Source organism: Camellia sinensis, chromosome 8 (assembly GCF_055761805.1).
Source record: "Camellia sinensis isolate YWXY chromosome 8, ASM5576180v1, whole genome shotgun sequence".
NCBI classification, from domain to species: Eukaryota; Viridiplantae; Streptophyta; class Magnoliopsida; order Ericales; family Theaceae; genus Camellia; species Camellia sinensis.
The window spans coordinates 118,774,672-118,800,397 of NC_138968.1; the positions used below are offsets into that span (position 1 = coordinate 118,774,672).

The window sequence follows — 25,726 nt, forward strand, 5'->3', positions numbered from 1 at the left end:
TAAGGCTGTGAAGATGAAAATTAAGCCACCATAGTAGGGTAAACTAAAAAGATGGGGAAGATGTGATAAAAGAGCATATTATACTAACAGAATAATGTTGGAAAGTAACAAATTCTTTAATGGTGACAGATTTTGAAGGCATGATACCTCAATAAGATTAAGATTAATAAAAAAAGTGTAGCATATCAACTGAATACGAAAGGAATGCATATGGACCTGTAAAATCTGAGGATTTGTTTGCACCATAGAGCGTAATGCTTGGAACTGAAAAGTAAACAATATAAAAAAAATGAATACGAAATAAATTCAATTTCAATAGAAAATATGTATAAATCAAGATGGTCTAATTTGATTTCATCTCGTAGTAAGTACATGGTTGATGGTTAGGAAGATCTGATCTCATTAAAAACTTTACTGGGGCAAAAAACTATTTAACTATAAGCAGATCCAGTTATTCAAATGCAAAGCTTTAAGATCAGACCAAACTCCTATAATTACAATCTTCTTAAAGCAGGGAATGACAGCAAATAATATAATAGGAACCAAACCTGTTGGTTGTTTCTTAGGAAATCTAGGGAGCCAACTCCACCAACACCAAAATGTGAAATTGTTTCCTAGAGATATTTCAGTTTAAAAAATATAGGAAACATATAAAAGGTAAAGATACACTTGAAACTCTCTACCTAATATCTAAACTAATGTTAGACCTGAGGAAACAAATTCAAAGGAGATGAATAAGGTGCTCCAGAGACAGGTGCAACTGCTGCTGCGCCTGTTTCAGTCCTCTCAGAAGTTGCCTGATTCACGGGCATTGCAACTTCTGGAATACCCTGAAAAATAGAACAATATTATAGAATTTGGCAAATGTGGATGTCATATAAAAAAATTAAAAAAAGAAAAAGAAAAGAACATACGGAATATAAATAATCCACTGCTCGCCAGGTCCATATGCATTCCTTTTTAGATCAAGATTAAGATCAATAAGAAATTCATACCTTCGAATAAGATTAATAAAATCCATTTTATTTTAAAATGAAACTCTATAAGAGGCCATCATAAATAATTTTTAAAATCTCAAAAAAATATGTACTAAAAACCAAAAAACTATCATCCAACCACTATTCAGAGCAGTTCTATATATAGCAACAAACCATTATTCAACAAACCACTACTCAACTGATTTGATAAAATAGTTCTATCTTATTTTATGTTCTATCTACAACATAAAATTTGAACAAAAATAAAAATTACAAATAACAGAAATTAGAGAGATCAGAGAGACCTCCATGAGAGCCTCTGCAACGCCTCGCGTCGAATTGACGCCGCACGGTAACAATCGCTGAGTTTTAATTCAAGCTAATAGGAAGGAATCTAACCATAAACCACTGATTTGACGATTTGCGAAAGGGGGGCGGCGTAATCAACAATAGCGAAGGCAGAGGAGCAGCAAGGAGGCGTTGTACCTATAGTATCCAGCAGCATATCCACCTGATAACAAAGAACATCGACACCATAGAGGAGCAATAAGTCACAAAAAAAAAAAAAAAAAAAAAAATTGAACAATTTTCTCACAAATTTTAAACTCTACAACAACACATTTCAATTTTCTTTTTTTTTCCCTTACAAAAAACCCTAAACAAAAATCCCAAATTCTACAACAACAACAATAGATTTAATTTTTCTTTTTTTTGCCCTCTTAAAAAAATCCTTAAAAAAAATCCCAAATTCTACAACAACAACAACAACAGATTTCAATTTGTAGTTATATACCTGTAGGTTGGAGTCGCTAGTTCAGGTCGGAGACAGAATCGGGCGGCAGAAAGTCAAGAGAAGAAAGATCTGTCGACAAAAGACAGAGCGTCGACAAAAGAGAGTTCGGCGGGACTGAGCGGCGAGAAGCGAGTCAGGCAAGAGACTCAATCGTCGAAGAGAGAGACTCGACTCGATCATCGGATGGAGGGAGGCTCGGTAGGTGACAGCCTCGGTCAAGTCGAAGAGAAGGGTTGTAAGGGAAGGAGGAATAGTGTAGCGAAGAGGGAGGGTGGGTATCGAAGGGTTCGAAGGGTTCTCAATGGCTATGGGATGAGAGACAATGTGACAGAGAACGTGGCAGAGAAGGAGCTGAAGAGAACGTGTTTGGGGACATGGGAGAGAGGGAGAGATGAACTCAAACGGGTGGGAAAATGTATATAGACCGTTGATCTAAATGTATATGAACTCGGGATTCATCTTGGCCCTTAAAACAAAATGTATCTCTAATACATTTGGGACATTTTCAAAAACCTTTCTTCCATATTATATAAATATATATTGTATACCCTAAACCAAACCAAACCTAATCTAACAGAAACAATCGTCTCTCTTTCCTCTTTATTCTTTATATCCTTTACAGTCACCAACGCCGCCACCACCTCCATTGCCACCGATGATCCAACTTCTCTCAATCTCCACCACACCACTGCATATGGTATCCCCCGTGAAAATCCCTAATCCAAACCCTAACAGGTTACATTCAATAAGCCATGGGAGATCATCGACTGAGCATAAATCACTGACCATTACTCGTCACCGTTGGAGCACAACTCTAACAACAGTGATGGCTCCAGTTCTAAGAACAAGGCTTTGATCTACCTCACTACTTATAAATTTGAACAAATTCACGGCGGTGACATAGTTCACTAGGGCGATGTAGTCCTAAAGAGGCCCAACTGCGAAAACAACTTTGTTATGGTGAATCTCGGTCTTATTTCTTCAAATTTCTTTTGTTTCTCAATCATATGAATATAAGGATACGTGTATATATGTATGTATATGTGTGTATATGTTTCACTGAGGCCATCTCTTCACGGCAATGTAGATCTTCACCGAGGTTAATCTCTCTGTTTCTCTCTAGACTCTCTCTCATGGAGGACGACGAAGAGGAGTTCGGATTTGTCGAATGTTCCTAGGGCTTTGGATTGAAGAGAATTGAACTTAGAAGTGTTCAAGTAGTGTGTGAATGTGTGTGTATTGGTTAGATCACCCATATTCTCTCTCTACCTTGATTTTTCCTCAGATCTATTTATAGACTCCCTTTGCTTTGTGGTTATTGTTTTCTCAAGAATGTGATTGTTGAAACAGTTTGTGAGGATTTTGAAAAAAAATATATTAAAAGTGCTTCTGATATTGTAGATCAATGTTTTCAAAATCGGACCGGTGATCGAACCAAAAAAGGGACCGGGTGGACGGGTCACCAGTTCAACCGTCGGGTCAAAGCGGTCGAACCGTGACGTCATAATTAATATTATATAATTAAAAAATATAATTATAAATTATAAATAAATAAAAATATATATAAATAATCAAATAAAAATAAAAATTGTTGCATAGTATTTATTAATAATATTTAATGAAGTCATAATTAATAAAAAAAATCACTTATTTTAAAGAAATTAAATTTTTTAAACATTCCCTCCAAATAAATTGATTGAATGCTAGATTTAATTTTGAAGAGAAATGAAATTTTCAACTCCAATCAATATGTTTCAAATAATTTGATTGAATCCCACATAGAATTTTGTAGGTTCTCTTTAAAAAATCTTTTCCTATAAATAGTAATAGACTTTCATAATTTTCTCAAGCTTTCAATGAGACTCTTCCTTATGAGAGAAGACTCTTGAAATAAGAATTTTTAGTCAAAATTTTGAAATATATAAGAAAGAAAGAAAGAAAATAAAAAAAACGGTCTGACCCTCCCGTCCCGGTCCGGGTCACCGGTTTTACCGGTTCGACCACTAGGTCACCGGGTTTTCCCGATTTTGGTCCCACTCCGGGTTTAGGGGGTTGACCGGACCGGAACAAGGCCCGGTTCCCGGTGCAACCGGTCCGGTCCGGGTTTGAAAACAATGTTGTAGATTCTTTGATTGAAATAATTTTTACATGTAGCTCGACTTTTCGCACTCCTTTCGGAAGACGAGAAGCCCTACAGTTCGGACTCTACCTATGGTTTTGAATCTAATTTCACAAGTGCAATGTGAAATAGTGAAAACACAAAAAGAGTCCAAATTCGGCAATTCTTTTTGGAAAATCGATGTTTTGGATAAAATGTCAAAAATAGACTACTTTACCAGATTTCAGAGTCATCACCTAAATATTTTTGAAAAATTTAAGAAACCCAAGACTCGTGTCAAAGGTCATTAGTCCGTCATCACCAAAGTTGCCTCGGCTCCAGAACTTAAGTACGAGAGAGGAAGGTCATGAATTGAGCACCCCCTTACCTGATCAACGATCGGCCTCTATTATTCATGATGTAATTCTTATTTATATTATATACTTTTATTCCGATTATTAGCTATATTACTATGTGACTCAAACAAGTATAGACTAATTTTTGCAAGAATTTGAACATTTGATTTCATTTTTTATTTGAAATTGTTTTGTGAATTTGCCACTCAAAAAAAGTGGGCCAAAATGGACATTAATCAAATTATCCCAAGTCAAGCAACTAGCCTTCATCCACAGGTATTCAAACAGTTATATCATTTAAGCAATTAGCCTCATGGTGAACATGTTGGATATGGCAACAATCATACTCATGCGATATGCTAAAGCGAGTAAAAGCTCACCTAGTACTCTAAGTCAAAATAAACAAAAGAGTTAGAAGTAGGGTTGAATTGTTGAATTTCTTGAGGGTGTGTATGTGTTGAATTGTAGGGTTGAATTCAACACATACACACCCTCAAAGATAGCAAGGTTTGGTTAAGAGTGTATAGACAAAAGCTCAAGAAATTTTAAGAAAGAGAAAGAGAATTGTAGAGAGAGAAAATTAATTTTGCTCAAATTTTTCTAACCTTGAAAAATGGAGGGGGAGGTCCTCTATTTATAGAAAAATATCACACTTCCTCATAGACATCCATCCATACACATGTAGGTAGATGCAAGCATTTATGCAAAAAGCTGGCACAACTAGCAGAAAATATCTGCAAAATACACTTATGGCCAGCAGGCCACCAATTCTGACCGGCAGACCACACGCTTAGCTGGCAAGGCACAAGGGTGGCCGACAGTCCACAAAAATGGGCCTGCAGCTCCTAGGTTTTTCATGATTGAAAGGCTGGGGTTTTGGTGCAAAAACAAGGCACAAGATTTGTAGGGTTTTGAGGCTCAGAGCTATGGCATTCCGCTGAGGACTTTCAAGCACTTGACAAGCATATACATTCATCATTGGGTGTATAAGTGATGGTGCCCAAGTCGTAAGGGCAATCAAAAATGTGGTGTCTATAGATATTATTACAAATATTTTTTTTTGTTCTTCAGATCTGTTCGTCCTCTAACTACTTTTCGATTCGTTTTGCATCCATCTTCAAATTTCAATAAATAGATTGTAGTGGATATGATTTCTTCAAGTTTCTCTGTTTGCTTATTCTAATTATCTATTTTTTCTTTCTTTGTTATTGTTGTTATTGTTGATTGCAACAGATAAACAAAAAAAGTTTTGACACATATTTTCAAAAGATAATTTGAAAATATAATTCAAGAAAAAAAATTGAACAAATAATAAAATTTGGATAGAAATGATATTCAACAGATAAATTGAACAGATAGAATTTTTGAATAGATAAATTTCAACAGATAGATTTATTTCAATAGATATTTGAATAGATAAGGAAAATATTTGAAGAGATAGTTAAAAAAAATTAAACAGATAAAAAAATAATTTGAATAGATAAGGAAAAATATTTGAATAGATAATTAAAAAATTAAATAGACAAAAAAAATAATTTGACCAGATAGAAAATAATTTGAATAGATAGATATAAATTTAAATAGATAGTCAAAAAAAATTGAACAAATAAAAAAAAGTCAATAGATAAATTAAGGGATAAAATTGGAACCAAAATGTTTTTCAAAACAACTAAAATGACTTCGCACCAAACTATTTCACAAATGGTGGACTTTTCACCAACAAAAAATATTTACTGGACCTAATGACTTATACCCTATTTAGATTGGATTTTTCAATAATTTTATTTGTTAAAAATATCTTTGATATTTCTCAATGAACGTAATCAAGTATTTAACTAATACCTTCTACTTTAGAAGCTAGGAATTCAAATTAACACTAGTTATAAGAAATTAATTTCTTTTATTAAATCTTGTCAATTTTTTTAATGTTATATTTTGATCCTATATTTCATAGATATAGAGTGATAGACACTTAAAATTTGAAAATAAAAAAAACAAAGAGGAAGTGAGTCTCTATAATATGTGGAGAACTGTAATAAATACTACTATAATAAAGGGAATTTTTGAAATCATAAGGGGGCAATCGCCCCTGTTGTCCCCTCTAGGTCCATCCCTGAGCATATGTTCAGTTTTGTCTCTCAAAACATGTTTGTGAACGAAAAATTCCAAAAACATGTTTTGTTGAAAAAAAATTCAAAAAAAAAAAAATTCAAAATCAATCTCCGCTACACATCAATCAATTACTTTTTCTCTCACATCCATCTATTCAACCAAAAAAAAAAAAATTCAAATCATCCCAAACTCCAAAACTATTTTCAAAATATACAACCAAATAAATTTTCAAATTTTCTAAACTCTCTTCAAAAAATTATTTTTAAAATAATATCTCAAAACACAATCCAAATAAGTCTAAAATCTTTAGAATGAAGGTTTTCAACTACTTTCACATTATCACAAAGGTTGTGATATTTTTTTTCGAAAAATGCCTTAGACCCCTAGTGGGGGTGACTCTCACCACCCTCACTGTTTTTTGATTGGTCCATATTTTTATTTTTATTTTTATATTTTGTCTTCCACTTGCTACCCCCACGTGGAGGTGAGGGTGCTGGGGGTCACCCCACTGAGAGTCTCAGCAGTGTTGTTTTCATTCTACCAAAAATAGAGAGACAGAAAAAAGAAAAGGACTTAAATCCTAAAAAGCAAAGGATTGCTTGGAACCAGCTTTTATTAAATCTTAAAAAGTTTTATTTAAAAATGTTAATTAAAAATGACAAGTAAAGACGGAAAATAATCTTTAAAAACATAAAAGGTTGGTTTCATGTCCCACGAGATCCTAAATTATGGAATTACTTGTAGAGTAGATTTTCTATTGATCCGCACAAGACAACTAATTTAATTAATTAATTTTATAAACAAAAATAGCATAACAAGTGCTTCTATGTTACTAGTGGTCACCTGTGCGATGCACAGGATTTTAGAAAGTCAATAATTACTATAAAAAAAAATTGCTATTTGTTTATATTTCTTAATATTTTTATTTGGTTTGTGTATATAAATCTTACTTCACATCATTAAAAATATTTAATATTTCACATTATTGAAAATTTTAAAAAACTATCATACATTAGTAAATCATCACATACATAATAACTAATTTATCTAAGAATCACTTCGGACAACCAAAAGTAGATTAACAAAGGCATATTATAATTAACCAAAATGACTAATATATTAAATAAAAGTAACACTAATTTTGCTTAATGAATAGTAGATATTACATTAATCATCTCATATAACATAATAAATTAAAATAAAATTAATTTTAATTCCCATTATATTCAATTAGTGGTTAAAATTTTTTTACATGCTATTTGTTTTTTCGTTATATTGATTCATTAAACACAAATAGATTTGGAATGATTATAAAAAAATAAAAAATAAAAAGGTTTGAAAATGCATTAAACTTGAATTGACAAACTTAAATAATATAAATATTTAAATTATTCAAAAAAAAAATTAACATTTTAAATATGAGATATTGTCTATTTGCTCAAACTTTGAATCCAAATAAATAAATAAATAAAATTTTAAAAAGAAGAAATTTGTGGTTTAGTTCTCAAAGGAAATTAGTTACTAAAAATAAATTTAATCATAAATTACTTCAACAAGATAATCAACAATAAAAAGCAACTGATGAATATATTTAAAGTATAACCCATATTCAATAAATTTTGATGTGTTCTTCATTTTCAATCTAACATCTACACCAAAAAAATAAATAAATTAAACACAAATAATCAATAAGAGAGAGAGAGTTGCAAATTAATAATAGCAGTGTTTTTATAAATATAAAAAAAGAATAAAATCTCAATTAAATGTCACATTATTAACAGAAAGAAAGAAATAAGGAAAAATACAGATTGTAACAAAAAAAATTTAAAAAAAATATATCCATTTATATGAACTCATTTTCTTACAAATGCAAAAATTCATGCAAGTACACATTTCATATGTAAAAGCAAATATTTAAGATTTTTAGGCACCGAAAAGGGATCAGAAATGGCTCAATGTTGATTGTTTCCCCCCCTAATTTTCTGTTCATGGTTTATTTTGCAGGAACTTATTTTTATATTGAAAATATTATGCTTAAACAAAAGATATATATGGAATTCTATTATGTTTAAAATTTGTATGGATAAGTAATTGATGATTTTAAAAGATAAAATATTAAGTTCCACTTAAAGATAAACTTTAAAAAGATTAAGTTGAAATATATAGAAATTCTATAACAAACTAACAAAAGATAAATATAGATCGTTAAAAAAATTATCATCTTTTTGGGATATTTATATCCCAATCTTATTCTTTTTTTTATTTAAATATTTTGTTATCTTTTATTTGAATTTTCATTAAATAGCTATATTTTTATTTTTGTATATTTTTTCATGTATATTTATTTGTTATTCACATATACATAATTACCTTCTTATTTTAAAAATCATTTGACTCCTAATATTTTTTTATTTAATTTTTTTAATTGTTCATATATAAATAGTTAACTTTTTATTTTTATAATTAATTGACTCGCAATATTTTTTTTTTAGTTATTTTTTTCATCTTTTATTTGACTCTTTATATTGTTTTGTAGTTGAAATTTGAATAGTTATCATTTTATTTTATTTATTTTATATTTTTATCTCTACCTCTTTGTTGTTAATATTTAAATATTTATCATTTTATTTAAATATATATAATCCTTTTAGCTTTTGAGATGTAGATAATTGACAAATGATTAAAAATTAGGAAAAGTGAGAGGGAAGACTTGAGAAATGACACGTAGGAGAGAGAATCCATAAGAATTTAGTATTAAGAGTTTGGAGATTTTTTTTAATTGTTCATATATAAATAGTTAACTTTTTATTTTTATAATTAATTGACTCGTAATATTTTTTATATAGTTAATTTTTTTATCTTTTATTTGACTCTTTATATTGTTTTGTGGTTGAAATTTGAATAGTTATCTTTTTATTTTATTTATTTTATATTTTTATCTCTACCTCTTTGTTATTCATATTTAAATATTTATCATTTTATTTAAATATATATAATTTTTTTAGCTTTTGAGATTTAGATAATTGACAAATGATTAAAAATTAGGAAAAGTGGGAGGAGAGACTTGAGAAGTGACACGTAGGAGAGAGAATCCATAAGAATTTAGTATTAAGAATTTGAAGAATTCTCATACTCCACTACATTTGTTTATATATATAGTATAGATATTAGCTTTTTTTTAAAAAAAAAAAAAATCACAGTAGTAAATCACTTTCTTGCGATGTTATCCAATTTAATTGTGTGAGATAAGAATCATTTTATATAAATCATGAAAGCACACATGACGTAATGAAATATTTACTTCGGAGTTGACTTAACATCATGATTTTAGCGAATTCGGGCCTCGCCTTTATGCACGAAGAGCATCTCCAGCAAGAATACTCAAAATAGCTATTCAAACTTTTACTTTACTATTTTAACTAGTCTTTTTTTTAATATGTATTCCAACAAGGCTATCTACTTTAGTTATCTTTTTTTCGTTTAAATATTATTTTTTATTCTTTCTTCTTTCAAATATAATATTTATTAAAAAAAAAAGAACCTAAAGAGGATACCTGTCCAGAGATCAACGCGAGGAACGAAGAAAATAATAAAAAATTATGAGGCTAGAGCACAATGCCGCATCTTCTTTGACGAGTTAATGTAGCGCAAAATCATTTTAGCAAGCTTCTGATGAGGTTGTTGGAGACTCATTTTCAAGCTTGAAGCTAGCTAAAATAACAAAATTGATGATATATAGATTCTGCTGGATATGCTCTAACTTGTAGTGTTAGGAGAAGTTAAGAAAACACAATTATTACTAATGATGGAATATGTTTATGTACTTTAATATATATATATATATATATATATATGTATAAGGGTTCATTTGATATATAGGTTTGCATTTTGATTTTTTGACTATTTTAATCTAAAATTAAAAATTTTTATTTGGAATAACCTTTTTGACTTTTATAAGAAAAAAAATAAAATAATTATACTTTAAATGTGACGTTTTATAAAATGCAGCACTCACCCGGCCGTTTCGTGATCCTTGGGATCAATCTAGCGCACATATTGTGCTATCAAAGAACAACATAAGCAAATTTAGGCTTCGTTTGGTATCTTTAAAAAAAGTCAAAAAGTTAAAAAGTCACTATCCTATTTAAGGCACATTACCTCTCTATTACATCACTTCAAATTCAACCCATATTTCATAAAAAATCAAAAAATACACTTATTTAGGACATCCCAAATAACTCGTTAATCTCAAGGACCTATAAAATTGGAGTACACATTTAACTAAGATTTGATTATCATTCTTCATTAGTGGAAAAGCCATTGGATATGGCATAGTTTTATGTTTAATAGATTTACACCCATTAGATACAATTATGAACACCAAAATTTACACACTATGATCAACCTAGAAGAAGGATACACACATAAAAAAAACAACTGCCAATCATACCAACATCAGCTGTTAATTTTTTGATAGAAGTGGTGCTTCGATATCTTCTCCATTGTCTACCAAGATATTCTTTGATGGCTTTTCATGCTTTAGCAAGCAAGCGCAACATAGAGATATCACCTGAAATAATTGAACATTTGCAATTCAATAATGACTCGTGAGATCCCATTGACTTTGATTATTGGTAGCTTAAGTACCTTTTTAAAATTTTCGAATTGAGTTGCCCTCATTTAAGCACTCAGCATCGCCATTTCTTCAAAAGTGAGAAAATTCACAATTTTTCTTTGTTTCAAAATTTGAGAAATTTCTTAGTTTTTGTGAATTTTTATTCTTTTCCTTAAAAGTGAGAAAATTCTTGCTTTTGTTTTAACAAAATCTCATATTGAATGTAAATCATGTTTGATACATCTCCTAGAATAGGTTCCCAGAAAAAAAATGTAACAAAATATTGATGCATAGAAAGAAAGTTACGAAAATTTTAAATTTTTAAAATTTAAAAAAGTAATCGTCTCACATTGCCTATTATGCACACAATTCATGTTTTAACAAAATAAGGGTATTATCATTGGGTGCCATGTGAGATTTTTCTTATGTTGTGTTTGGTTGGGGAATTTGAGTAGGAATTTGGAAAGGAAAATGAAAAAGGTAGATGAAATGTGAATAAAACATATCTATATTTCACCTAGTTTCACATACTTTTTTCCTTTCTCTTTCCAGATCCCTGTACAAATCTCCCAACCAAACACAGAATTAAAGAATCTTTTTGCGGGATCGCATTGTCGGGCTTCTCAAAAAATTTCCCATGAATATTTGCAGTAGAGAGAGAGAGAGAGAGGGGGCGGGGGGGGGGGGGGGGGGGTGTTTACCATGCATGAAGATGCCAAGACAATACTGAAACCTTTGCAGTTGAAAGGTGCATCGCTGGACAAAAATAAAGCTGGGGGAAAACAAGAAAGTCACACGGTTAATAAATTAAAAGAAACAATTTTGATGTTCAAATAGACAGAAACAAAATACTCAAAACTCACAGGTCAGTGGACTCATTGCAAGTGGTGATAACAAATCTGCAATTGATTGCACACCGGCGATAAATGCTTGTGCTTTTCCCTGTGCTTGAATTGAACTTAGAAGGCGATACAAGTGCTCAAAGATGGTAAAAATGGAAATTTGTTTAATAAAACACAAAAGTCAAGCAAGGACAAACAAACTAAAATTGGAAAGAGGAGTTTATTTGGATTTAAAGAATTTACAGCAACTTATTTTCCGTCCACAAATGCAAGATCCAAACAATGCCTCACGATTCAAGAGAAGTTAAATTCTCAATTATTAACAGTGGAGTTTTGCCTTGGCTTTTCAGCTGTTGGCAAACTATTTAATAATTGTTGAATCAATTTAAAGACACCATATTACTCCACAAACCTGATCAGCTGAACTTGATGCTCTTGATATAATAGCATAAGTCTGTCAAATCAGAAAAATTAAATGGGAAAAAGAAAAAGAATGAGCATTAAAATTGACTGTGGTGAATAATATAGATTTTTCCAAACATTATCGTCCGACAAAATGTATATACATTCATGGGAGACTAGTACTTACAGCAGGTTTGACAAGGACATAGATGACTCCAAATGAAGCGCTTAGATATGGTACCTGTGTTTTCAATGATTTCCAGTCAACAACAGTAAGATGATGCAACACAACGTGTGTATAGATACTACCAATAGAGTAATTCTATACATAAAGGGAATTTTTTACTAGATTTTTTTATCACTAGACAACCCATTGTCTCTATCTAGCGGTAAGAAAATTAATCTTGTAAGAAATCCGTTCATGTACGTTATTTTCCTTTATCGATATACACTACATGTGGAAATAAAGGCAAAATAGAAACAAGAGTCCTAGCTTTCTCTGTTGATATTGTCAGTCCGTTTGATTAGATAAAAAAATGTGATGGAAAGTGAAAGTGAAATGAAATTTTATTTTTTTAGTATGCGTTTGGTTAAGATAATTTTTCTGAGAGAAAGTTATAACATATAGCAACTTTCATGAGAAAATAAATTTTCTTGTATTTTTTGCAAGAAATTAGAACCTAAATTACAATAATGATATAGGTGGTCTCAACTAAAAATGAGAGACTAAAGTGAAATTTTAGGAGGAAGTTTAAAGGTGGAACATCTAATTACCCATAATGTAGTTTCAAAACTGTTGTTAACTACACATTTATTTAAGTAAATAAGAGTACATACCCAAGAAGCCCATGCCAAGCCATAAAACAATGCCTGTGCATTTAAAAAAAAAAAAAAAAAACACTTCCATCAGATAAAATTTATACATACTTTCAACTATGATTAAGTCCATAGCTGCAAGGGCTTAAATTAAGTAAATAAAGGACAACTCACATAAGCTATTGATGAAAGTAAGGCTGTGCAAAGTATCACTTTCTCTCCAACTAATGGATTGATGAGAGGAAGAATCAGAATCTTGAAACAATGCCATGATAAGAAACATATGGTGAGTAGAGAAACTCTAGATTTAAAGAACATTTCAAGAAGTAGAGTTAATGGACTCCTTCTGTTAAAGTAACAAAAGAAAAGAAAATGATCTTTAGAAAGAATACCTGGGAAACAATTGATCCTATTCCCACCATCATCAGAATTTCTGAAAATTGATTTTTGTTGAAACCAAAGGCTGCCTTCAGATAGTACTGCAGAGGTAGCAAAGGAACTTGAATAACAATTGCATGTCACCATAATTTTGCAGTCATATACATCAATTTGCAAAGAATTCAGCAAAACAAAACAAGAGTTTTAAGATATAAAATCATTTTAGCAAAAATTTGGCCCATTATCAACAGATAACAAGAATAATGGCATTTTCATTTTTCAAACTTGTTCACATAATTTTCCATGAAACAATTTTGTCAAAACGATTTGCAAAAAGCGAAAGAAGTTTTGAAGATAAAAGAATCAACTTCTTTCCTTTTCAAATGAAACAAAACTCTTCTCCTTGTCAGTGGACCCCATAATTATTATTCTGATATACATATTTATAAATATATCTGCATCTGGCTTCATCAATGAGTACCAGTAAGACACCGCTGATGCCGGACATTCCCAACTCATAAAAGAAGGAAACCAGTGACATACCCTTGAGCGTTGGACTGCAGAGTAAAATGGACCACATTAGTGATGTTTATACTGAAGCTTTAAGGGAAGAACAGAAATATATACAAAGATCTGGCAAAATTTAGTTTGGGACTGGGCACTAAAAGCATCACTGATGGTTTGCAGATAAAAGCACCTGCTTACAACAATAGTTGCTGCATGCCTCATTGAATTGTATCGTTCCTTGACAATCTTCAGTGCCTTGTGCAACCAAGGAGCATGTTGGCGATGTCTTGGAGTTGATTGGACTGTCTCAACCAGAAACAGGTGCATGTAAATCGGACAAAAGATTAACAGAGCAATTGAAACCTGAAAAAAAAAGCATTATCAGGAGGATTAAAAAAATATAAGGATGATTAAGAGATTCACCATAAGCAAATGCCGAAAGTCACAGCACCAACATACCTCAAAAATGTAATCTTCAGGCAGAAAACGTGCAAGGACATTTCCCAATACATGTGAGAAAGAAAAGATGCCGGTAATCCAACTGAATAATGCTGCCCTCTTATCTTCTTCGACAACATCTGCCTGCCAGAGAGGGAAAATGTGATTTCAAATAACCCCACACTGGTTGTAATTTTTTTTGTTAATTAGCATTGAGGAAGAACTCTTACCACATAAGCAACAGAAATGCAGAAAATACTCCCTTGGCTTATAATGTATGAAATTGTACGAAGAACGTAATAAGCATAAACAGAGGCCCTTGACTCATTGATAGCAAGCAAAGCTGAAACAGCAACACAGGAAAGTGAGCAAAATGAGCATTATGAATCAATGTGGTAATTCGCACATCATAATATACTCACATGTGCCAGCTGGAAATAATCATCGATCAATTTGAAAACATAAACTCTTTGAAACCAAGTCATTAACTTCAAGCGCTTGAATTAAAATTAGTTAATTAACACATTATGGCACATAAAATGTTTTTGTGCATATTGTCCTGACATCTGGGCCGCGCTGCATCTGCCAATTATCTTGTGTCGCTCATGAAGCTTGAAAATTTGCATCAATTAGAAACCACAAATGTCTTATCATACACAGTCCTTCGGCTGAATGATGATGATAAAGAGATGGCAAAAGCTCTGCAACATATCTTACTTTCAAGAAATTTTTTCTTGATTCAATTTTCAGTTAAATTAGAGTCTCTTTACAGCTAAGGGCTGTCTAAGATGGCACTTGTATGTTGGAACAGTTGAAAATGAAAATAAAGAATTAAGCTTAACAAAGAACCAACCGACATTTAACTTTCAACATAAGTAGCACAAACAAGGACAAGCAACATGCCAACACGATGATTTAAAATAAAAAATAAAAAAATGCCAGACATGATACGCCTATGACGCGTTAATAATTTGTTCAAAAGTAAAATAAAAGCAACATAACATTAGTTAAAATTAAAATGCCATATATTCCATAACTTAAAAATCATCATTCATGTAACAACATGAAACAATTGCATTATAAAAAATGAAAAATAATTGTAGAGCGTTAATATACACAAGTGTCATGTCCGATATACATGTACAACACGACAAACCTCTTCTATAGAAATATCTGTGATTCTTAGGTTTCAAGTATCACCACACTAGTTTGTACCAAAGGAAATTTTCACAGCTAAATGCAGATACCAACATCAAATGCAGTTGGAATTCTTCAACATAAAGTTTTGGTCCATGTACAAATGTTCATAGAAAACATACCAAAAGGGACTATAGTTGTAGATAAAGTGAGAATGAGCAGTGGTTTTCGCCCATACTCATCAGCCAGTTGGCCTAGGATTGGAAGAACCACCATCTTGAAAATTCCTACAACCTTTAAGTAGAAAGAAATTCAAAATCCATGATAAAATTCAGTTGCAACATACAAAAAAGAAAGTCCTGCTCATTTGTGATCATCACTATCATTATTAGTTGCATACATCAACATTTTGAAATTCAATCAACAATTGTCCAACCTGGGTGAGCAGGGTCCCTGCACCCTTCCAATGGGCTGCCTAAACAGCTCCATATTTTATTTTTTCTTGTGAAAAATGGTACTTGTCGCTAGATCTAGATGAATTTGTCAATTTTTTTCACTTTCTATATGGATTCGCACAACAACCACTATCTTTACTATCTTTAATGTGAGTTCAATTACTAATATTTTTTGGTTATAATACATCCTACATTATACATAGTGTTTGTTGTGTGAATAGGTGAAAGATGGATGAAATTTATGGAGCAATATATAACAACCCTCTTTTGCTTATTCATCTCAATTACAACAAATTTGGCTATGCTCTAAACTACTAGGAGGGCGCCCAACCATTTGCATTTTGAGGTTGTCACCTAAGGCCGCCAAAGCTTCTGTCAAATTTATGGGCAAATCACACTTTGCTCCTCAACTAGTATATTTTCGGGTTTTTTTTTTTTTTTTTTCTTTTTCTTTAATGAATTTTTTTTTTTATTGTTATTTTGATTGTTTTACTTTTTAGATGCACCTAAAAAGTAAATAAAACAAAATAACTAAACTATGAAAAATTTTAATAAAAAAAACGAAAAAAAAAACTAAAAAGTAATTTTTAAAAACTAAATCAAACAAACTAATAGTGTCATTTTAGCCTTAAATTAATTTGTCCCTTAAATTAATTTGTTAATCATAACATAATTTTATCATATTTGACTTTTAAAAGTGAATGGTCTATTTTCAAGAATATATTTATTATTATTTTTTTAAAAGACAAATATAATAAAATCATATAATTATAATTATCATATCAATCTTATATTTTTGTAAATAATGTAAAAACATAAGGACGTACAAGATAAAAAATTTGAATTATGGGCCCAACTGCATTATTCACTCCACTTGGTGTGGACTGAACACAAACAAAAAAAATATCATTGTCCAAAAAAACCTAATAATAAAAGTTGTGAATAATTCTGAATTTTAATTACAAAAATAGAAGAAAAAATAAATTCTATACTATAAAGTTATTTAAAACTATACAATTTTATTTTATTTTTTAAATTTTTTTATAGTTTTAAAAAGGTGAGTTGATCAATTCTTCTATCAGGAATGGAATTAGGATTTCATTTTTGAAGGGGCCAAAAGTTAAAATAAAAACATATTCATTTTATATAGATTAATTTTTTTTTTTAATTGAGATTTTATTTATTGATCAAATTGCATTTTTTATTTTGACAAACCTATTAATTGTAGGAGGTGGTCACTTAAGTAGTAACCACTATACAAAAAATCAAAATTACAAAATATACACAAAAAAAAGAAGAAGAAGAGTGTATCACATTTTGTTTATCATATAATATAATATACTATTGCATTAGCAACAGCATGGATGATGCAACTCATAAAACTAATATTATAATAATATTAACATGATAGAAAAAATTAGGTATAAAAATGTAATCACCATAATATAATTGTTCTAATATGGAGTTGCCAAAAAGAAGAAGAGGAAGAAGAAGGTAGAATCTAAAAAAGAAAGAATAAGAAATGAAATAAGAGACAAAAGAAAAAGAGGAGACATGAAATGATTAGAGTAAAAGCAGAATAAAAAAAAAAGTAAGAAAGTGAGGGTGCAGGTGACATTTATCATTTGGGGGGTCAATACACATACACACATAAAAATAGATGTAAAGAAGGGAAAGTTCCATGTCAGTGTAATTTTCTCAATTTAATTACATATTTATGAAAAAAAAATATAATTTTATTTTTCTAATACTTATAAAATTTATCATTAATTTAAAAATATTTTTTCAAATTTCCACTGAAATGAAATTATCTTTATAAAAAATAATATACAAAAAGTTATTGAGCCTAAAGCAGGAGATATGGCCACCTAATGCCTTAAGGGTGGTTTAGAATGTTCTAAATAAGTGTATTTTTTGATTTTTTATAATAAAAAAAATGTGTAGAAAAATAGAAATGAGATGTTAATTGATATGACCAAAAAAATAAAGATGAACTAAAATATGTTATGCCAAACAAAGCTTTAGTCTGTACCTTCCTGCTACTAGGTTAGACACTTTATGAATGAATATTTTATTGATTAAATATTTATTTGGACACATTCAAACAAATATATTTGTGTAAAAATACGTTATGATAAAGACCTCTATAGAGTTTTAATTTAAATTTTACTTATGTGACAATGAAAAAATATATATATAAGTATAAATACACACATCACATTAATGAGTGAATTTCATCCAATAATTTTTTTTTTTAAAACTATCACATATTTTGGGTAGGAAATATTGACAGTGATGATGCAACCCAACCCGAACTGGGCATATGGACAAAAGTAAAAAAGGACCGATGGCTTCTGACACAAGTGGATTATTAAATAATATGGTCCACCAACACCAACTTGCTATAGACCATTTCTCTACTCTTTAGTATCGATCAATCAAACTTGCAAGAAAACAAAATACTCGTCCATCTAAATAGCAAGTTGTGTTGTGATGTACAAAAAAAAAATTTAATAAATACCTAATGTTTTGAGAAATTAGTAAAAAATTAATTTTTAAATTTTTTTAGTGATATTTTTAACAAAAAATTAGATTCTTTTGGATAAAAAAATAAATTTTTTTAACTTCTTCCCAAAGTGCGTGAAATATTCATCATAATATAAATTAAAAATTTCGCAAACATTCATTAATATACGCTTCACTTTCCAACTTAAAGATATTTCATTTTGAGTAAAAATTGAACCTAAAGCTAATACAGTAAGATATTTTTACTAAAGCATTGCATCATTAACAAATAAAGCTACTCAATAATCTATTAAGTATAGTCATTGCGCGATGGTGCTTAGGATACTTATGTGGTATTGAAAATTTAATTTATCTTCAAAAGATTAAGTTTCTCTCCAATTCACTAATGCTGTGTTTGGTTGGGGGATTTGAAGAGGAATTTGAAAAAGGAAATAAAAAAGATAGGTGAAATGTAAATAAAACATACCTATATTTCACCTAGTTTCACACACCTTTTCCCTTTTCTTTTCCAAATTTCTTTCCAAATCCCCCAACCAAACACAGCGTAAGCGAATTTGATTGGTGTGGGTGTCGTCAAAATATGTAGATCCAATCCAAGTCTCGCTTCCGTTTTTTTTTTTTAAAAAAAAATTCCATGTCTCACTCCAACAATGTGATATATTTGTTTAAAAAAATCAAATTGATTAAATAATTATAGTTGCAAAATTTTATTATATTTTTTTAAAAAAAAAAAAAAAGAGTAAATGACAAGTATTATATAAAAAATAAATTATTTTTTAAAACAAATATAATAAATTGGGTTAATTACGCAAACTTCACTTAAGGTATCTGATAATTATAAGAATATCTCTTGTAATTTCCAAAATTACACATCTCTTTCTTATTTTTACTGACAATATACACAAATCTCCCATTGTTAGGAGTCCCAACATAAATTTCTTAACATAGCAAATATGGGTAACTGAATACCAAAATTACCCAGGCTTCTTAATAACCAAACAACCCAACAGGGTCATTTGGGAACATTGTCAAAAGATAGCTTTTAATCTATTTTAGGTCACATCATTTCTCACATACAATAGTAAAAAAAGTTTTAAAAGTCAAAAAATTAACTTTTAACAATCTGCCCAAAATATCCCAATATCCTCACAACGAAACAACCCAACCCCAATTATATCCTAGCAACCAAACACCTCGCATCTTCTCCAACCATCTTCACTTCCGTCTCACATCTCTCATCCACCGGCAACACCATCAAATGAAAACATTATAGTGAAAGTAATGATTCAAAACAATATCATATATATGAAGACCAATTTTACCAAGAATCACATGCACAAATGGGTAAAAGGTCAAAGAGTATACCTTTATGATTAACTAAACATTTCTATAATAATAGTGTAATTTTAAAAATCATAAAAGAAGTTCTTGTAATCATAAACAATTTGAAGGGAGATGGATATAATTAATCTTCATAAATTTATGTAATTATAATTATTAAATTAATTTAGTTTTTAAATGAATAAGCAATCGACAAATAAATGAATCCAACCATGTGGTAGGCCCACAGCCCAGACTTGCACCCTAAGGGAAGAGAAGCATATCCAAAATCTCACGGTTGAAGCATCAATTCGAATCAATCTCTTTCCCCTCCACAGTATATACCAAATTTATTAAACAAACATATGCCGACAAATATTACGACGCCAGAGTATTATTTTTATTTTTATTTTTATTTTTACCAATCAAACTATTATTATTTAGTGATGATTAAAAGTAAATAGTGTTCAATCTGTTTGGTTTCTATTTTTAAAATTTACTTTTAAAAAAATTTTGCTTTTTCATTTTTTGTACTTTTTTTTTTATTGAATTTTTTTAATATTTTAAATAATTTTTTAAAATTTTAGACATATTTAACATAAATACACTTAAAAAGTATAATATTTATGAAAAAAAATTAAAAATTTGCTAAATACCAAAAATATAAAACAAGTATATGAAAATTCAACATTTTTTTGTATTTTTGCGTATTGATTAATTTTTTAAAATATTTTTGACATATATTTTACTATTTAGATACATCTAGGTAAGATACATCTAAAAAAATATAAAAAATATTTAAAATTTTAAAAATATTCACTAAAAATAAAAAATATAAAAACAAAAAAAAACCCAATTTTTTAAAAATTAAATTAAAAAAAAATTAAAACTAAATACATTTATTATTATTTAGTGATGATTAAAAGTAAATACTTTTAAGAAGTAACTTTCTTAGAGAGTTTTGGAATAAAAAATTGTGAAACCCAACAAAATGACATCTGGAGTGCCTGCCGCTCAAAACAATATTTAATTATTTATTTATCTAATCAGACACTACCACTATTCATGGGTTCAGTATTTTATTAATTAAGTCAATGTCTTTCGACAAATAAGAGCTAAAAAACAAAAATATCTTTAAGAAAGAAGCTAGGAAGATAAGAAATCTATGAGCCATTCTAATCATGACCGTATTTGGTCCAGCTGTTGGGTTTCGTTGAGCGTTCATTTGTACAACACCAAATTAGGCCTCGTTTGGAGATTAGCAGGTTTAATCAAAAAATTAAAAAATTATTAAAAAAGTCAAAAAATTAATAATTCATATCAAAAAATTAAAAATTCTTTTTTCTCTCTACTTTTTATACATTTATTTGTAAAAAGTCAAAAAGTCATCCCAAACATACTAATTTTTTTTAGCTCATATATTAGTCTGTTTCCAAACGAGGCCTTAGTAATACTATAAATAATATTAATATTTTTTAATTTTTAATATTTTTTTAATATTATAATTATTATTTTTTTGCTTTAAAGAATATATTTTTCACTTAAAAATTATTTAAAAATTTACTAATCCCCTCACTCAATTTCTAAACTCCACCTTCTCATAGCTTTGTTAGTCTTATCGCATAAGGGGATTACTAATCTAAGGAGATGATTAATCCCCTCACTCATACCACGAATTAAACACTTTTTAGGTGGGTTTTACATACTATTAGTCCAAACTTAACATGACCTTAATGTAATCCAATCATATAATTACTAATATTTAATTAATCTAAATCTTTAGATAAATTATTTTTTCGACAAATTTATAAAAATATACGATTCAAATTATTAAAATAAATTTTAAAATGAACTCAATAAACTTATCAACACATTTTTAACTAGATCAACAATGAGAGAGGATCAACCATTAGATATGTAATCCTCCAATTAATCGCAATCCAACTAAGATGATACGACCACCAATTTCGACATGAGAGAGAGTACACAAGGACCAAGATCAACTACAAAAATATGAGGGGAACAACTTGGCAAAATGAGAATCAGATTGGCTCGGATCAGGAGGCATTTAAATGCTATTGACTCGGCTGGAATGGATTTAGCCCCGGTTTGGTTAAAAATCACAAAATGATAAAAATAAAATAAATTAAAAAGTCAAAAATTACAAAATGATAAAAAAAAATGTCATTCCAAAACAAAACCAAAAAAAAAAACCAAAAAAGCCTAACAAAAAAATCAAACAAACAAAAAGAGTCTCAAGCTAAAAAAATAAAAAATATATCAACTAAAAAAGTGATTGTCAAACGAACCTTCAAAAAAGGAAATGAAAAAATTGTGAATAAAATATACATATATTTTATTTAAGGGAAAATTATATTAATAATCGCTATAGTTTGGTATTCGTGTCACTTTGGTCCATGACTTTTAATTGTGACGCATTTCACCTTAAATTTTGAATTTTGTTCCAAATAAAGATAACTGAAAATATCATTGCTCAATTTTGAAGACAAAATTGTCAATTTAATAAAATATAAATTAATTTAACAAAAATAAATGCCAAAAAAATATTTTTCAATTTTTAAAAATTATTTTTACCCACCAAAGTTAAGAGTTATGTAAAATTAATAAATCTTTTACACATTTATTTATTTATTTATTTATTCATTTTACCAAATTAATTTTTATCATCTATTTGGATAATGATAATGTAATAGGTGTTTGCCAGGCTTATATAATCGATGTATTTAATATATGAAATGCTTTTAATTTTAGATTTTTGAATTTAATGGATTAATTTAATAATAATATCAAAGTAATTGTTATATTTGACTTTTGAAAAAATAAAAACTAATTTAATGAAAATAAAAACAATCATCCATTACATGATTATCATCAAAACACATAATAAAAATTCATTTGATAAAAATTGATAGAAAATTTATTTTTTATAAATTGATAAAAATAAATGTGTAAAAATCTTATTAATTTTATATAATTTTATCTTTAATGGATAGAAATTATTTTTAAAAATTCAAAAATATTTTTTTGATATTTATTTTTGTCAAATTAATTTATATTTTATCAAATTACGACTTTACTCTTAAAATTAAATAATAATATTTTTAATTATTTTTATTTAAAATAAAATTTAAAAGAACAATGGTAGACCGTTCTAAATTTTAAAATCTAAAAAAAAATTCTAATAATGCGACATGGGTAAAATAAAAATTAAATAAATAATCAAAACATCACATTCATAGAACGGAGTACATCCCCTCCTTTAGAGCTCACGTTTGAAAACTCCAAAACATTTTTGTTAATAGCTTTTGAAATAAACATCAATATATTATAGTAACAATAATGTTATATACTATTAAATTTTTATTATTAATATTATTATTAATGATGTGACAAGTAAAAAAATAAAATAAAATAAAAATTAACACACAAAACATATATAACAGTAAATGAGACCCGCTATCACATTCTAATACAACCACTAATTAGCGTTCGCATCATTTTTCGGAAAGAAATCATCTCCTAAAAAAAGTAGGGCCCACGAACAGATTGAAGCCGACCGGAAAAAAAATCATCTCTTAAGCCTCTGTTTGGCAAGTTAGTTTTCAGGTTTTTTTGGCTATTTTAATCACAAAAAACAAAATAGGCTATTTTAGCCATAACAAACAAAACATCACATCCAACCTATAATCATTACATTCTTCTCTCACAAAAAAAGTCAAAAAAGCCAAAAAGCCAAAAAGCTCTTCCCAAACCAAGCTTTTTAGCCCAGGCTAAAATAGCCAAAAAAGCCAAAAAGCCAAAAAGCCAACCTACTTCCCAAACCAAGCCTAAAAAGGTAGGGCCCACGGAACAGATTGAAGCCGACTGTAAAGAAACCATCTCCTTATCTTTTTTTTTTTTTTTTTTCTTTTTTTTCTTTTTTTTTTTAAAGATGGGAATCAACTATTGTAAAATATAATAGCCTTGTTTGTTTGTTTTTGAAAGAGTAATTTTTTGGAAAAAAAAAAAAAAATTATTTTATTTAGTTTAGTGATTTTGAAAAAAAAATAAATTAAAATCACTTTTTTTGCTCTACACATTAATCAATTATTTTTTCTCTCATATACATTTATTCAATCATAACAAAATATCAAATTATCCCAAACTCCATACTCCAAACCTATTTTCAAAATATACAACCAAACAAATTAAAAAAAATTATAAACTTTCTCTTCAAATTTTTTTTAAAAAATTTATCACTCAAAACCAAACCAAATCCACCCAATAACTCCAAACAGTTATTATTTAAGTGATGTATGAAAATTCTAAAAAAATAACTTCCTTTGGAGAGTTTGAAATAAAAAATGATATCTATTGTTTACAATTATTTATCTAATTAAGTCCATGTCAGTTAACAATTAAAGTTGAAAAACAAAACAATATTAAGAAAGAACGTGGCTCAAAGGATGAAATTAGAAAGTTTCGCATTAGTCCTCTTCGTTACCAAAATCATCGTAGTTTCAAACCTTAGAGTTTTCTCAGTAGCCAAATAACTCTCATGAAATTCCATATTCCTAAGCATACAAGCGGACGAGCACACTAAGACGATACGTACAACCAATTTCAATCAAATATATATATATACATACATATAATATACAGAAAAAATTCTATAGAGGGAGGAATAATACAAGGATCAATATCAACTCTAGAAGTATGAAAGGAAAAAATTGAAGCTCTGTTTGGTTGCACAGAAATATCAGGAAAAGAAAAAAATATTCTCCTCATTTCTTATGTTCCACTTTCCGAGGAACCAAACGAAGGGAATGCAACAGAGAGAGAGAGAAAGAGAGAGAGTACCGTCTGCTGAACGCCGTTGATGTAAATAGCTTCGGAACAAGTGGACTCGCCGGGACAGAGGGCTCTGGTGGTGACATCGACGAGCACAGAAACGGTCATCTCCTCTGCGATCCAGTGGATGAAGAGAGGCAATAACAGGTGAATCAGATGTCTCAGTTCTCTCACACTGCTCTTCCACGCCATTTTCGTCTTCAAAAAACACTCGCACTCTCTCTCTCTCTCTCTCTTTCTCTCTCTATCTCTATCTATTTGTTTTGTTTTATACGTATAAAATTAGGTATAATAGGTAGAGAGAGAGAGTGTGTGTGTATGTGCGTGTTGAGTAATGGATGAATTGAAAAGCCATTCATTTGATAGGTTGGCTGGAAGGGAAAGTAAAGAAATAGTAGTTGCTAATCGTGTGCCGACGCGATGTATCGGACGTGTGGCTCGTCTAGGCAGCGTGCGAACAGCTGGCCTTCCCTGTGGCTGGCTGGCTGGACCTCTCAAAACTTCTTGGCTGGCTCCACTTCATCATTTTCGTCTAAAGATCTATCGATAATTTATTCAAAATAAAAAGAGGTAAGCCGGCTCAACAAAGACTCCCAAGCGAAGTCTTAGCTGCCCGCCAATATCCTTTTAAGGGTTGAAATGAAAGTGACACGTTGGCAGCATGTGGTGTCACTTATGTGCCACGTAAGCATGTACGCCACCACTTTGTTTTCCGAATAACGTGATGAAAAAAATACTATGAAATTAATCGTGAAAGATTTTTTATTTTTAAATTATACATATTGTAAAATATTAAATATTAATTAAAAAATTAAACATTCATTTTATGATATTTTTTAATAATTTCTATCATTATTCTTTTCGATATAAAAACAGCTGGAAAGCGTGGGCTTCTTTGGTTTGCATATAGTGATATTATAGGTTGGTCGGTTACGTCAGGTAAAAAATATAATTTATATGTTTGTAATCTTGTAATTAAATTTTAATTATTTTAAAAAATATTAAAATTATTTTAATTATTTATTTTTTAAAATCAAATATAATTTTGTTATAGACTTACATATATTTAATTAATATAATTTTTTTTATGAATAATCTATTCA

At 29.4% G+C, this 25,726-nt stretch overlaps 1 protein-coding gene across 1 annotated transcript; it reads right to left on the reverse strand.

Moving 5' to 3' along the window:
* Nucleotides 1-10,612: 10,612 nt before the first annotated feature.
* On the reverse strand, nucleotides 10,613-25,222 carry LOC114322263 (uncharacterized). Its single transcript, XM_028269538.2, has 14 exons — nucleotides 24,633-25,222; nucleotides 15,654-15,765; nucleotides 14,565-14,677; nucleotides 14,356-14,478; nucleotides 14,087-14,259; nucleotides 13,871-13,946; nucleotides 13,404-13,490; nucleotides 13,186-13,266; nucleotides 13,033-13,065; nucleotides 12,383-12,436; nucleotides 12,206-12,247; nucleotides 11,815-11,893; nucleotides 11,653-11,723; nucleotides 10,613-10,906 (listed from the first exon to the last, which is right to left on the reverse strand). Exons 1-14 carry the CDS (start codon nucleotides 24,813-24,815, stop codon nucleotides 10,799-10,801), a joined length of 1,335 nt encoding a protein of 444 aa, XP_028125339.2. The 5' UTR covers nucleotides 24,816-25,222; the 3' UTR covers nucleotides 10,613-10,798.
* Nucleotides 25,223-25,726: the final 504 nt, after the last annotated feature.

What these genes read in the sequence shown, in the direction of transcription:
- LOC114322263 (XM_028269538.2), bottom strand. Translation starts at nt 24,815, where the DNA reads ATGGCGTGGAAGAGCAGTGTGAGAGAACTGAGACATCTGATTCACCTG. An exon ending in TACAACTATAGTCCCTTTTG is followed by an intron (nt 14,678 to 15,653) that starts GTATGTTTTCTA and finishes TTGCTGTTTCAG; the next exon opens with CTTTGCTTGCTATCAATGAG. An exon ending in TAGGATCAATTGTTTCCCAG is followed by an intron (nt 13,267 to 13,403) that starts GTATTCTTTCTA and finishes CATTGTTTCAAG; the next exon opens with ATTCTGATTCTTCCTCTCAT.